This window comes from Gymnoscopelus microlampas, assembly GCF_963454915.1.
Source record: "Gymnoscopelus microlampas genome assembly, chromosome: 11".
Taxonomy (NCBI): domain Eukaryota; kingdom Metazoa; phylum Chordata; class Actinopteri; order Myctophiformes; family Myctophidae; genus Gymnoscopelus; species Gymnoscopelus microlampas.
The window spans coordinates 47,736,112-47,751,666 of record NC_139948.1 but is presented as its reverse complement, the minus strand read 5'-3'; the positions used below and the strand labels follow the sequence as shown (position 1 = coordinate 47,751,666).

Genomic DNA, 15,555 nt, shown 5'->3' with positions numbered 1-15,555 from the left:
AGCAGTTATTCCTTAACATCCCTACTACTTTAGAGACGTGCTGCTGAGATGGTCTCAAAATCAAAAAATCTCAAAAAAGTTCCAAGATGGGGACCTCAATACTTGATGGTTCGCCTCTAGTGGCACAAACTAAAAACACCTTGTGTACTCGCACCACATCAACAATCACTCCTTTGTCATTCCACAGAGAGCCAGTCAAATCCATTTGGCAGAAATTAGTAAACCGCCCCACACTACTGAAAATTGTAAATACTGAAAATTGTAAATACTCCAGTGAAGTAAAAATACCTCAAACTTTTACTTAAGTACAGTACTTGAGTAATGTAATTACAGTAGTTACACCACTGCATAAAATGCACTTAAAACCTCTGGTGATTAGTAGTTTTCGTTCCCTACCTATGTTGATTGCACTTATTGTAAGTCGCTTTGGATAAAAGCGTCTGCTAAATGACTGTAATGTAATGTAATGTAACAGAACATAATATGTGTATTAGTCACAGAGACGGTATGCATTCACAATTTGTATTTACTGTCCACAGAGAACAAATAACACTCCAAAATTGCAATACAATAAAAGTGAATCATTATTTATGTTTCGCTGCTGCTTCTGTTGGAGATGAAGGCTATTTAAACAACAAACACATTGTGCAATGAAATAATTTGTTACCCTCTAGTGTCACGCAATCTCCGCGCGTCCATTGTATGGTGAAGATAAGAGCGGACAAGATTGTTAAAATTAAGTGTATTTATTAATCAAGCAGAGTCTCTGGGCTCACACTTTCGCTTTCCTTATCAGCAACAAGTTGCACTGGGGCCAGTTCAAGAAGTCTGCACGCTCCTACAGTATCTGTCCCTAGAGCCCCTATATACTGAAATGTGGGGTGTTTCCAAGATGGAAGGGTCACTCCTTCATCCACAGCTTCCCCATTTGACTCATCACCTCTCTTCATACAATAGGGGTGGGGGGGGGGGGGGGGGGGGGGGCATTTCTGTTCAACCTGCAGTTTTCAAAGATTGGGGAAGGACAGAAAGGAACAGAAACCATATACACATGTACAGACACACGTACCATGGACACAAGTACAGACAGATGACCTCTCATCACTCCAACGGCCGGGGCCATCTGACAGTTTAACCTTAAAAGTTACTTGATCATATCCTGTTATCAGTTCTATATTTCTGTAAGCTAAGCCACTCTTACTATTCACATCACACATGGGGCTCTCCACTTCCATTGCTCTGAGATAACTTTTTCATTACTTGGATTCAAGTGCATGGCAATCATGAGCGCACTGATTATATTTATCTTAACTCATTGAGTGCCCAAATTATTTCTGGCTATTTCTGACCAGTGCGATTTTAATTTTTTTATTTTTTCAAAGTCAAAAAAAAGTGCTTTGGAAGCGAGATACAGCCTTTTTCAGTTATAAGTTAAACAAGGAGTGGATGGAGCTGCAAATCTTCAGATAATGATATCTTTGGTTCTGAACAATTTTTTGTTTTTGTTTTTGTTTTACTATTTTTTTTTCAAAAACACGTGAAACACGTGATTGGCACGTTGCACCATAGCGGTAAAACACGTGAAACACGTGAATGGCACTCAATGAGTTAATGATTACATTGGTTAGTATTAGTAATGTCTTCTTTTTGGTCTTTATAAGGACAGCAATGAAACAATATTATTTAAAACAACCGCATATGATAACTGGTAATAACTGAAGTTTTAAAGGATATCAATAGCCAACACTTCCTCTTTGGAAACAGTGGACACAATTAACTTAGGTATCCTATACTATTGCCATGAAAAGTAAATCTTGTTATAATTTACTAATTGCATGCACTTAATTATGCAAGGGATAATATATTATTGAAATTTAAAGCCCGACAGGGTGATTATGCACCGAGGCGGAGCCGAGGTGCATAATCACTCTGAAGGGCTTTAAATTTCAATAATGACTACCTCCCCATACATTATACACCTTATTACACGGCTACTTAATAAATACATTAATAAATTGACCCAAAAGTAACAACAAAACGAAGTATTTCCTTGCTTACGGCAAAGAAAGTATTCCATAAGTATTGGGCTTGGCGGAGAAGTTCGCCTCGGAAAACAAATTACAATATAGCGATAATACGGGGCCAGTGAGAGAGAGACAGACATGGAAACTAGAGAGAGAGAGAGAGAGAGAGAGAGAGAGAGAGAGAGAGAGAGAGAGAGAGAGAGAGAGAGAGAGAGAGAGAAGAGAGAGAGAGAGAGAGAGAGAGAGAGAGAGAGAGAGAGAGATGAGAGAGGAGAGAGAGAGAGAGAGAGAGAGCGCGCCATGGAAACGGAATAGATTGAAGAGAGACATGGAAACGAATAGATTGATGAGAGAGAGAGAGATGGAAACAGAATGGATAGATTGGACATCTCTACCTATTGCCATTAACAGGAATCGAACTCTCAACCTTCGGACTAGGATAAGGATAATTCCTTTTAACAGGTCGTTAAAGTCCTTGTGGTCTTGTTTCCAATGAGAACCTGTGAGCAATTAGGGGTTAAGAGTCTTGCTCAGGGACAAATTTAATTTCATCGACGCATATGCTGGGATGGCCTGGAATCGAACCTGGGGCAACCAGGGCCTCTGGTTCCCTAGGCGTGCTCACTAACCACCCAGCTATGGCCGCCCCATGATAGGCTAATAGGCTGCAACACTACCTATAGTGCTATAGCTTTGTCCAGGCTGATGTTGTCTGTTGAAGATCATAAACTCTTGCCTTCTGTCATGAACCAAGCCAACACTAAGATCACTCGTTCACAAACCATTTACCAATAGAGAAATTGTATGTCTCCTCGCTACCGAAAACAATGAAAGCAGCCGATCTACAAGCTCAGAAACACGTTGCTATCTGAAAAGTTTTGAGATTGTAGATCGGCTATTTTCAGAATGAAGTATGTCATACATTGAGAAATCGTACTCTCAAATAAGCATTTCAGGTTATCTTTACCATTTGCACATGTATTCATTGATACAGTCATGTTGTTTGCAATTCAACTTAAATTAAGTCTGCATCAAGTGAGGCTTGAACTGGCGACCTTGAGATTGTGAGGCACTCATTTAAGGGAGACGCCATTGGACCAACAGACAAGGAACTATGAAAAAGGAGATTACACAGATGATACAGTTTCACGCAAATAGCTGAAAAATCCTGGGTTTAAGTATTTTTCAAACTGCTCAAAATTGCGGACAATCTACGGGCGGAGCTTACTGGTCAAAGCGATAGATGTGTTCCTCATGAGTCAAGGCACATGTGTAAGCAAGTTTCACGACTTTCGGCCAAACGAGGCTTGACTTATGCCTGTTTAAAGTCTGCCTTTTCAAAAAATTGCTATAGCGCCCCCTTTTGGCCAATTGGAGTAAGATTGGTTTCAGTGATATTTGGAATGACCCTGTACATTTCTGCAAAGTTTCAAAGAAATGTGAGTCTGCATGTATGTTTTAGGCACAGATGAATAATTTTCATAAAACTGTAATAGTTAAAATCTATCTCCTCCTGGGATTTTTGAGCAATCTGCACGAAACGTTTAACACTTGAACTTTGGACCTCTGCCTACAAAAATTTCCAACGGATTTTCCATAAGTGAAAAAATGCAGAAGTTATGAGCCAATGGCTGTTTTTCATATAATTCAAAATGGTGGGCGATCTAAAGGTCAGAGGTCAAAAGTCAGACCACGAAAGTTGTCGGGCATGAAGAGACGCATGTGTGTATCGAAGTTTCATGGTTGTAGGTCAAACAGGGCATGAGTTGTACCTGTTCAAAGTTGTCACTTTCAATTGAGTGCTATAGCGCCACCCTTTGACGAATGAGTGTGAGAATTATTTCTTGGTAGTTTTTCATGAGCATCTACCATATGGCCGAGTTTCGTAAAAAGCGTATGCACGGTTAAGCCAGAACTGGCAAAAACAAGTATTTTTCAAACTGCTCAAAATTGCAGAAAATCTAAGGGCGGAGCTTAATGGTCAAATCGATACGTGTGTTCCTCATGAGTCAAGGCACATGTGTAAGCAAGTTTAACGACTTTCGGCCAAACGAGGCATGACTTATGCCTGTTTAAAGTCTGCCTTTTCAAAAAATTGCTATAGCGCCCCCTTTTGGCCAATTGGAGTAAGATTGGTTTCTGTGATATTTGGAATGACCCTGTACATTTCTGCAAAGTTTCAAAGAAATGTGAGTCTGCATGTATGTTTTAGGCACAGATGAATAATTTTCATAAAACTGTAATAGTTAAAATCTATCTCCTCCTGGGATTTTTGAGCAATCTGCACGAAACGTTTCACACTTGAACTTTGGACCTCTGCCTACAAAAATTTCCAACGGATTTTCCATAAGTGAAAAAATGCAGAAGTTAGGAGCCAATGACTGTTTTTCATATAATTCAAAATGGTGGGAGATCTAAAGGTCAGAGGTCAAAAGTCAGAGGGTGAAAGTTGTTCAGCATGAGGAGACGCATATGTGTATCCAAGTTTCATGGCTGTAGGTCAAACAGGGCATGAGTTGTACCTGTTCAAAGTTGGCATTTTCAATTGAGTGCTATAGCGCCACCTTTTGACGAAAGATTGTGAGAATTATTTTTTGATCGTTTTTCATGACCATCTACCATATGGCCGAGTTTCGTAAAAAGCGACTGCACGGTTCAGCCAGAACTGCGAAAAGTGGCAGAAGAAGAAGAGACAGAATACTGCCAATAACAATACGGTTCCAGAGCAGAGCTCTGACCCCGTAATTAGTCCATAAGGTAACCGGAAGACTCGCCCCAAAACACACTGGACCCCATTCTTTACCACCGGATTTGCGTATAATACAGCCGGATTTGCCCCGGGGTGACTGTGTTTTGGCGCGAGCGTTTTGATATTCTTGCATTGGTGCGCCACAATAAACAAGGAAGTGTAGAGAATCAAATAGAATCACTTTTCGGTCATTGCATCGTTTATTTCTCACTTCAAATGTTTTCAAAAACATTCTTAGTTGTAAATGACATTGCTGTCATGTCTGATAAAGCATAAAACCAAGCAGCGCAGGTTGACATGAGCAGGTGTTCTGAGCCTCAGATTAGACAGAGGCCCGTTATAAAGCTCATCGGTCATTAATCAGAAATAATGACCGATGACTGACCAATCAGAATCGAGCATTCAACCAAGCCATGTAATAAATACTTTGAATATTTATCAAGTCAGTAGCTTAGCTGACTGAGTATGTTTTTTATGTTAACTAAACCAAGTTCACATACATACTCAAACTGATGTTAACTCATTCAGTGCCAAACTTATTTCTGGCTTTATCACCCCTGTGCCAAGGCCAAAAATACATTGTAAAAAAAAAATGCTATACAGCTTTTTTTCAGTATGAAGTTAAACAAGAAGTGAATGGAGCAGCAAATCTTCAAATCATCATATCTACGGTTCTAAACATTTGTTTAAAAAAAAAAAGAAAATTTTGTGTGTTTATTTGTGTTTATTTTATGACGTCGGTGACGTCATTGGCACTCTGGGCTTATGAAAAACGTGACGTCGGCGACGTCAATGGCACTGAATTGGTTAAGATAAAAAAAAGAATATGCAAAAAGCTGTAGTTTAAGAACATGTATTTTCTAAAATAGGCCTATTTTCTTTTATTTCTACTTTTATTTCTACCTCCTCATTAGGGGGTGTGGTGCCTGGGGGTGAGGGTGCGGTGGTGCCTGGGGGTGAGGGTGCGGTGGTGCCTGGGGGTGAGGGTGCGGTGGTGCCTGGGGGTGAGGGTGCGGTGGTGCCTGGGGGTGAGGGTGCGGCCGCACCCTCAGCACCCATATTTTCAGCGGATATGTCGGGGTTACACTGATCGTCCACATCCTTGCGGCAAACCAAGCAAACAAATAAACAGCCGTAACCTAACAGGCAGAGAGCCAGTATGATGTAGTTCAGAGTGGTGGTCCAGAAAGCAAACAGGTAGACGGTCTTGTCGCAATAATCCCACGGCCGCCACGTCTTATTGTAGTTGGGCTCATAGATGGAGTAGATCCGCACGTTACCTAGAATAAATGAGGAGGGGAGGGGATATTTCAGAATGTTGTTGGCAATGTGATGCTTTTTATACGTTTCTTAACCATTTAGACCAATGTTAAAAGGGTGACATTTGTTCCTCAGCATGTGAATCTGCGTGCAAAGTTTCACCGCAATCGGACGCTGCGTTCATGATTTGCGGCATTTTGTTGAAAACAAGCCACTCCTACAAACTTTAGATGTCAATCTAAGCCAATTAGGACGGAATATGAAGAATCAAACATATCCGTCTTGATCACATGACTATAGAGATCATGTGTACTGATTTGCGTGAAATTTGGATAAAATCTGAATGCTTATCATCACAAAAATGTGTTTTACATAGTCGGCCTCCTGGTGGCGCTATAAAAGGCAGATGTTAAAAATGCAGGTCAAAGGTTTTTCCTTGGCCTCTAGAGAATGCGCATACAAAGTTTTACACAGATCGGTGCAGTTATATGTAAAAACACAAATCGGCCTTGAAAATGTTCGCGTGGCAGTTCTTCCTTGGCCTAGTGGAAATGTGTGTGCACAATGTCACAGAAATTGCATGCTGTGTTCATGATTTGAGGCATTTTGTCCAAAACGGAGTAGCCTACTGCTGCAAACTTTGGAAGCCAATTTTAGCCAATCAGGATGGAATATGAAAAATCTGAAAGTCCTTTAATGACTAAAGATAACTGGGTACCGATTTGTGTTTTTAATCTGTGGGGGGTGCAAAAACATACTCTCGCCCCCCCCCCCCCCCCCCCAGAAAACCAAAAACACATTTCAACTGCCCCTAGCGGCCTAACGGTAAGGCTGACGGAAATGGCCGTGGATGTGTTGGATGCAACTCAAAGTTAACTTTCCTCAGGTATCTAATTTGTCGCCGTACAACCTTCCTAGCCCGTGTTATTAAAGGAAAACGGGCGACAATGGCCAACACTCAATTGAAAATCGGCGATCGAAAACCGGTGAAAGTGGCCGCTTTCAAGATGTTTTGCCCATTATCTCTGGAATGGAAGGTCCAATCTGCTCAGTTCAAAGCGTGTTGGGTGCGTGACTTTGAGGACATTAGGAACGCAATGACACCTTTTCTGATTTTTCGGGTTTTCGGGCCTAAAAGTATGGTACTTATTCGGGGGGAAAAATCTAATAGGTGCCCTTTTGAGATTCCAGCCCCTGCCTCTCCAAATCCTTCTGCACGTCCCTGCCACAGACACACTTAACCACTTCCATTTCCAAGTAGGGCATTCAAAAAAATCGATAAAAAAAGGATTGAAATATGATTCATTCAAATATGAATACACACAGAGGTTTCTGTTTGACAGCACAGCGGTGTGGAATGTGTGTTTGTTTTCCTGGGCTGTGGAAAAGGCTTTAAAAACTCACCAGTGATGATCCAGGTTATGAGGAAAAGACCGGTCACAGAATACATACTAGTGCTGAATCTCTTCTCCAGGAAGAGGGCAAGCAAATTCTGCATCAGACAAAAACATCCCAGCACCAGCACGTAGACGGGGATGAATGGCTGACTGGGGCACTGGTACAGGTACACCGCACCTGTGGAACACATTATCGTTGTTGTCGGGCAGAAACCTCCACATTTTAACTTTTTTGTGTTAATAATTGATCATGAGCTACTGCATCACCCAAAAGCATCAGAAGTAGCATGTCTACAAGCTCCAAGCAAGGCGTGGAGCGACGCGTTTAGAGCTTGTAGATCTTCTACTTTTGCTACTTTTGAATTTCAACCCTGAAAAGTAAGAGTTTGGATATTTGAGGTTTCCACACGACAGAGACTGCGGACTGGACTGCATTTACTGCACTGGTTCGGGACCCATTTGTGAGCTTGTAAATCTGCTATTTTCACTAGCTTGGGTCCTGGGCAGACATCAAATTTCTCTTTTGGGTCTCTAGCTGGGAATGAAACCATGCAACCGGCTCATCGGGAGCAGTTAGGGGTTCAGTCAGTGTCTTGCTCAAGGACACTTTGACACACAAGACTAGATTGACTGCATACAGACAGATTTCTACGGGAGCGTATGGCATTGTTTTACAACCACGTCGCTTGTGATTGTTACGACATCAAATCCTCTATGCAGAAAATGAGTGAGATTTGAGCTCTTTTTATTGGACATTCATTATGTAGATAATATGTAAATACATAGCTGTGGGTCTGGTGGGCAGTGCTGGACAGTAAGTGCATTTACTTGAGTTATCTGCATACTTGTATGAGTTTGTTATGAATCTGCTATTTTCACTAAAATGCTGTTCACTAAACTAAAGAGTCATACAAATATAAAATATAATACATTATCTACTCACCGATTACAATGTGGGTAATGTAGTACATCACGGGGAGCACAAAGGCACATGCTAAGGGAAGACAGATAGAAGAACACACACACAAAGTCAACCAAACAGAAATAGTGCTAATGGCATGGTTAACTTTTAAAGGCAGAACGGTTTTCTCACCTGTTTTTCTGTTTTCTGAAGACATTTTAAGAAGTGACTGAAGCCTAAAGAAGAATACAATATTACTATTACTATTACTATTACTATTACTATTAATAATAATAATGATAATAATACACTTTATTTATATATCCCTTTTCTAAAACAGGAAAGTGTTTTACGAAAAAAAAGACAATCTATCACAATGCAAAATATAAATACTGCTCTATTTGTCGAAATGCTTAATTCCGACAAATAGAATAACTGTAGAATTTCAGGCACTTTTGTGTACTGAAAAAACCCTATCTACAATATACTGACCAGGCTTAAGTTTTCTCTGTTAATGAGGTTAACGATCAGCTTATTATATCTGCTGTTTCACTTTTGATTCTCATAAAGTACTTCATTTAGTCAGCATTCTGTTGTCAAAAGTTAACCCTTCCCTGGACTCTCCGGCGCTGTGTGTGTGCAGAATAAAAAATATAAAGTTATACATATTTAACTTTATATTTTACTTTTCTTACATTTTTTTCAATGAGATTAATATAATATAGACTTTATAATATAGACTATTTTTTTTATATAATATAGACTGAGAAGAGCCTGAGAGTTATTTTTCCTCTGAGATCATACTTACGTAGCCCTATTAAACATTGATTGTGTTCTTTTCAGTGCCAAACAGAAACACATGAACAAACATGTCTAAATCTAACCTTAACTTCTCAAATCATTTTATTTATTTTTTCTTTGGAAATGTTTAATGTGACTAATTCTGTGCATGGCTTAAGACCGAAATAAACTAACACACACACACACACACACACACACACACACACACACACACACACACACACACACACACACACACACACACACACACACACACACACACACACACACACACACACACAAATAGAATTAAAACAGAGATGCTTGAAATAAGATATCTAGTTGGTTTACAAGCCACCAGTCTGAATCCAATCTGTAGACACATTGCCAATAAGTATGAAAGTATGCAGATTATTTCCATTCCTCTCTAAGCCACGCCCAAACTGCAGGGATCGAACAATAATACAGCCATATATAAACATAAATAGGCAATATGTGCAGAAAATCATATCACCTCAAACAGCACAGCTGTCTTAACTCCCTTCTGCACTCACTGTGTGCATCCAGGCAATGATAGAAGAGTACTGGAAACCCTGTAGCTCCACACAGACAGGCACAGCCGACTGAGACCCAAGAGGGAAATAGCAAGAGTCACCATCTCCGGTTTCCTTCCCGTATCTGTGTGACGTACAGTCAGGGCCGGATCTACCATATGGGCACTTTGGGCACGTGCCCAGGGGCACCTGGGTTTCAGGGGGCACAAAACGAAAAAAATCCCCATTTTGCAGTTATCTATTACGAATGAAATAAATAGATGATGTCAAATGTCAATTTTTTTCTCGCACGCGCGCGTGCGCGAATCGGGCACCCGCGCGCATGGGGGGAGGGGCGGGGGGGGCGGGTGGGGCGGGGGGGCATTGCAGTTCCAGTGTCCAGGGGCACTGAGAGGTGTTAATCCAGCCCTGCGTACAGTGGTAGCCAGTTGGTTTCCTCACGAGAGGTACCTATGGGAGAGGTACCCATCTGGTACCCATCAAAACCACACCCCTCTGGGGGTGTGGTTTTGCCCCGGAGGGCAGAGGTTTAGCCTTATTTTTTTGGACGCCTTTTTAGGAGACAGGAAGCAGGTTGGAGTCTTTGATTCCAATGGGAGAGTGAGCGTGAACACAGCTTCTGAACCATTCTTTAACTACATGGTTACTGAACTAAATATTGGACTCGATCGTCACAAGACACACAATATGTACAAGATTTTCATACTAAATTTGTTTTTTTTAGAGACGCAAATGAGGAGAAAATCAACTTTGTTATCGACTTTTCTCTATCCCAGCAACACACTCCTGCGAGATTTGGAAGAATCCATCTGCAGTCTTAACGGACGAGACATAGAGGGCTCTGTCCCTTTTAATATATATTTTTATTAGAATATAATTAGATGTTAACTCTAAAAACTGATAAACTGAGATTCTGAATATACTACATTAAATCAATATGGCCAAGAAAGAAAAAAAAAAGTGTGTTCCAATGCTCAATAATATAATTTTCCATTATTATCTGTCTTGGTTGATGGGGTTTGTTTTGGCAATCATGACATTCTGCTAAACATTCATACTAAACACACTTTTGTCTATAGTGGTCAAATATATAACTTATAAATAAAAGCCTGTTACAATGTTGAGCAGAATAACAGGAGCACATCTAGCATAAGACTGAATAATACGTGTGTGTTTGTGGGGGAATTTTATAGGTGTCATATAACAGTAACAGTGAACTTTCAAACATGTAAAGCATTTATTTTCTTTAATAAAGAAAATACACAAATGCACATCAAATGCATATCCACATGACGTTGTCAGGGAGAGGGGAGTGGGAGGTGGTGGGATGGTTGGGGGAGAAGCAAACCACGCCTACTTAGGAGATCATTTGTAGGATTTTTTCTAGTGGCTCCAATTGAGATCGTGTATCTTCGTATATTAACAATCTTTGCTGAGAGACAGACAGACAGACACACAAACAGACACACAGCCACCACAGGCCACTTACCAATACAGTAGATAGATTGTAAGTTATATTGTATTAACATACTCTACCATACAGATTGTATAAGTTATATTGTATTAACATACAGTACTCTACCATACAGATTGTATGAGTTATATTGTATTTACATACTCTACCATACAGATTGTATAAGTTATATTGTATTTACATACTCTATCATACAGATTGTATGCTTTAAATCTGAGTGGTTACATAATGTTACCAGTTTGTCCAAAACTATTACTTTTTGGAAAAAGAAAAAAAGTTACCTTCGTTCCAGTGATTCCATTTGATTTCGTTATTAGTCACAAGCTCTTGTTAATACTTTTCTTTGTAGCGGAGTAAAATAACAATATTTGCCTCTGAGATGTATAGGCTATACTGGAGTAGAAGTGAAAGCACCTCAAAATGGTACATTTGTGCCACATGACGTCTAAGACGTCACGTGGCCTGAAAAAAAATAGATATGATGATTTGAAGATTTGCTGCTCCATTCACTCTTAGTTTAACTTCTAACTTGGCTGTATCTCGCTCCTAAGCACTTTTTTTTTTACAATTAATTTTGGCTGTGGCACGTTGCATCACATTGTGAGCTTATCGATCAGCTATTTTCGGCGTTAGCTTTCCCCACAATAACAGAAAACAGAAAAGACACTATTAGAGAGCCCTGAGGGACTACGCTCAACCATATGGGGTTTAAAGGGATAGTTCACTTTCAAACATGTTTGGGGTCATTTTAAAGGGATAGTTCACCCCAAAAGATATGTTTTCGATTTGACTTGAAAATGGATTTTTTTTTTGTTTTTGTCGCATTCCTAAGCCAATAATTTGATGACCGGCAGCGGTTCCGGTAGGAGTCTCCTTTGTATCTCCTACCGGAACCGCTGCCTGCCGGTCCGCTGGTCAACAAATTATTGGCTTAGGAATGCAACAAAAATAAAAAAATAAATCCATGAATTCAAGTCTCCATGGGGTGACTCATCGATAGAAAAAAAAGTCATGTTAGGGGGTGAACTAGCCCTTTAAAGTCTTCCCAGGCAAAAGCCTATCTGCATGTGTTTGGAGATGCTATCTCCAAACAGGAGATTGTAATGACATATCAGGTGGTTATCGTTAAAATCATTAACCCTGGCATCCATATTTTGGAGAAAACAAACATGTGCACTAAAATGGTCCAGTATGTAACACTTTTAACAAGCAGAAGGAAACGGACGCTTTTCTGACACATTTGTGGGTGTGAAGTTTGGCTTTGAATTGAGGACTTCGTGCATGACACGCCCCAAAGTGTCAACTTGCTACTGTAGGTTCTGTTGACAGCAGTGGTGGGAAAAAGTACTCAAATGAATAAGTAAAAGTATCGATACTGCAATATAGAAATACTCTATTACAAGTAATACGTTAACACATCCACTGCCAGGCCCGTAGTCCTACGGGCCGTTAAATCCAACCGTTAACTGCCGTTCCCGTAGTCCTACGGGGCGGGTGTTTTCCCATGTTAAATCGTGCAGGTGCAGATTCCGGATTTTTTTTGCACTTCCGGTCCGCCAGGGGGCGGACCGGAAACGAAATAATACTGTTTCCGGTTTTTCTCCCGCCTCCGTTTCCTGTCTAGCGGTCAACTTTGGACGCCATTATCTCTGGCTTGTTGTTTTTCTCACCACATCCACCATTTTAGCGTTTTCCTCTCGTTCTCCAGAATGCAGTGTCGGATCGCCGCACGGTTTTCAGCGTTTTGTTCGGTCGGGTCCCGTGTTTGTGTCGAACCAAATGAACGCGGATTTTAAACGGATTTAGCGGGGCCTATGACGGAATCAAAAAAACAAAAAAGGTAAGAAATAGCGTGGCACTACGATGGACGTTCTGAGATTAGCCGATGGCAGTCAATGTGTTAAGGAATTCAAAATGTACTTGAGTAAAAGCACAAAAGTATATTGGCATCAAAATGTACTCTAAGTATCAAAAGTAAAAATACTCATTATGCAGAATGTCCCATTTCACAAGTTTTCAAATGTATACACATATTTTGAAAATAGCAGATCTACAAGCTCACAATGCGTCGCATCGCAGCTTTTTAATAATAATCAAAATCTACAAAGTAACTAGTAAGTTTTAAAATAACTGTAGTGGAGTAAAAGTACAATATTTGTTTTTTAGATGTAGGGGAGTAAGCAAAATTATTGAACATTGGAAGTACTACAGTAAAGTAAAAATACCTCAACATTTTTTGGAGTCAGCGGGTAAACACGCTGGGCAAGACCTATAGTCGGTTAAGTGTCTAAACCATACATGGGCAACTGGCGGTCCGCGGGCCACATGCGGCCCCCACCTTCACTTAATGCGGCCTGCTGGTTAATATCAGAATACTGATATATTATTGATTTCAGCTGCTACAGTTCCAACCCTGCAAACATGACCCGCTTTAATTACCTCAGTCTGTATTAGTAATGACTAGTATTAAAATGCTATAGTCGTTTTTATGTCCAATGTATTTATATTTAAGTTCATAAACATAAGTATAACAAAATGCATTTGAAATTAAATAAAGGATTTCAATTAAAAAAGAACACAAAAAAAAACAGGATTCCAATAAAAAAATGCAAAAATAGCAGATCTACAAGCTCAAAACGCGTCGCACCGCGATGCGTTTTGAGCTTGTAGATCGGGTATTTTTGCTACTTTTGTGTGACATAGAATGGCGAAGTACGGCATTAATTTACAAAAAAAAGTTAAAATACATAGATTATAGGTGTCTGCCCAACGGTACATGCAATGTGGCCATCTGGAGTGAGTGTGGAAATATGTGTAGTGGCCCTCTCCATCATCAAAGTTGCATCACCCCTGGTCCAAACAGAAGTACCGTCATTTGGCCAAAGTCCCGCCCATGTAAGGAAATGACGTTGAGGCTTTACAAATCCGTTTACATTCTCCTTGAATGAAACGAGCGTTGTGATTGGCCGAAAAACATTGTTTCCCTGGGAGGTACCATAGGACGGCAGTCCCACCCAGTGGTGTTAAGTAACTAACTACATTTACTCAAGTACTGTACTTAAGTACAATTGTGAGGTATTTTAAACTTTACTTGAGCATTTCCAATTTTCAATACTTTTACTTCTACTCCACTACATTTCCAGGACCAAATATTGTACTTTTACTCCATTACAATTATTTGACTCATCATTACTCATTACAACTGTCCTCGGAGGTTAGAAAAGGCAGGTGCATCCGGCTTTGTCGGGCGTCTATGCGAACACAACTGGCCCGTGTTCGGGGGAGGGAAGCCGGGCGGGGTGGAGGGTGATGCGACGCGTTGTGAGCTTGTAGATCTGCTATTTTCAAATAGCCTACGTATAAAATTGGGCTAAAATGGTTTATGTATGTTTCATAATATCATAATGTATATCTGAAAAGTAACTAGTAACTAAAGTTTTCAAATAATAGTAGTGGAGTAAAAGTACAACATTTGCCTCTGAGATGTAGTGGAGTAGGAGTAAAAGTATTGGAAATTGGAAATACTCAAGACAAGTACAAATACCTAAAAATTGTACTTAAGTACAGTACTGTATGGTAGAGTACTTTCCAATTGGCTACTATAAATTATTAGAGCAAAAAGTATAACAAAAAAACACCAAACAAAAGACGCGAACAAGGACAAAGCAGCCAGCGCACAGCATGACAGCCAGTCCAGCGTTGGTCAGACTGGTGGTCCAGAACGCAAACAGGTAGACGGTCCTGTCACAATACTGATCTGAGTCCAACGTTGAATTTGAAGTCTTATTGTAGCTGGGCTCATAGACGGAGTAGATCCACACGTTACCTGAAGGAAATTAGAAGAAAAAATAAAACTATTTCAGAATGGCGTTGGTCAAAATTCAATGCCTTTACAACTTTGCACACTACACTCTCTGTAGGCCAAGGAAGAAACTCTGCCTTCACAATACAATTCACTTTTTTTGTTGTTGTAAGTATGGGTCCCGGAAAGACGTATCATGTATCTTTTGGATACCACCAGCCATCAAAAAGTGTGACTCCCTACCCTCCTTCAAAAAGGCCAGAAAAAAGCACCTGTCTGCAATTTGCAGAGGTGCAGTCTTGCCGTCTTTTGGCAAGCTAGTCTTCTAGCTCGCCTAAATAAATGGCCCCCCGACTGTTTTTCTGTAAATATACGTTTACTGCTCCTAGTATTGATGATTTCTTGTATAGTATTGTATGTCTTTATATAATCATTATAATAATAATCTTTATTTGTATAGCACCTTTCATGACATGAAATTCTGCTCAAAGTGCTTTTCAGAGCAAGAATAAAGCACAAGTGCTTTAAAGAAAAAGTACAAATAATTGAACAATAAAGCAAACACAGAAAAGCAAAAGCATAAAACAACATAAAAATAGCAAAAACAGCAGTCA

At 40.1% G+C, this 15,555-nt stretch overlaps 1 protein-coding gene across 1 annotated transcript; it reads right to left on the bottom strand.

The window, feature by feature from the left end:
- Positions 1 to 4,833: 4,833 nt before the first annotated feature.
- On the bottom strand, positions 4,834 to 9,721 carry LOC311055600 (transmembrane protein 272-like). The gene is made up of 5 exons (XM_084071853.1): positions 9,626 to 9,721; positions 8,524 to 8,567; positions 8,374 to 8,424; positions 7,438 to 7,608; positions 4,834 to 6,053 (listed from the first exon to the last, which is right to left on the bottom strand). The coding sequence occupies exons 2-5, from the start codon at positions 8,546 to 8,548 to the stop codon at positions 5,617 to 5,619; spliced, it is 684 nt and encodes a 227-aa protein (XP_083927979.1). The 5' UTR covers positions 8,549 to 8,567; positions 9,626 to 9,721; the 3' UTR covers positions 4,834 to 5,616.
- Positions 9,722 to 15,555: the final 5,834 nt, after the last annotated feature.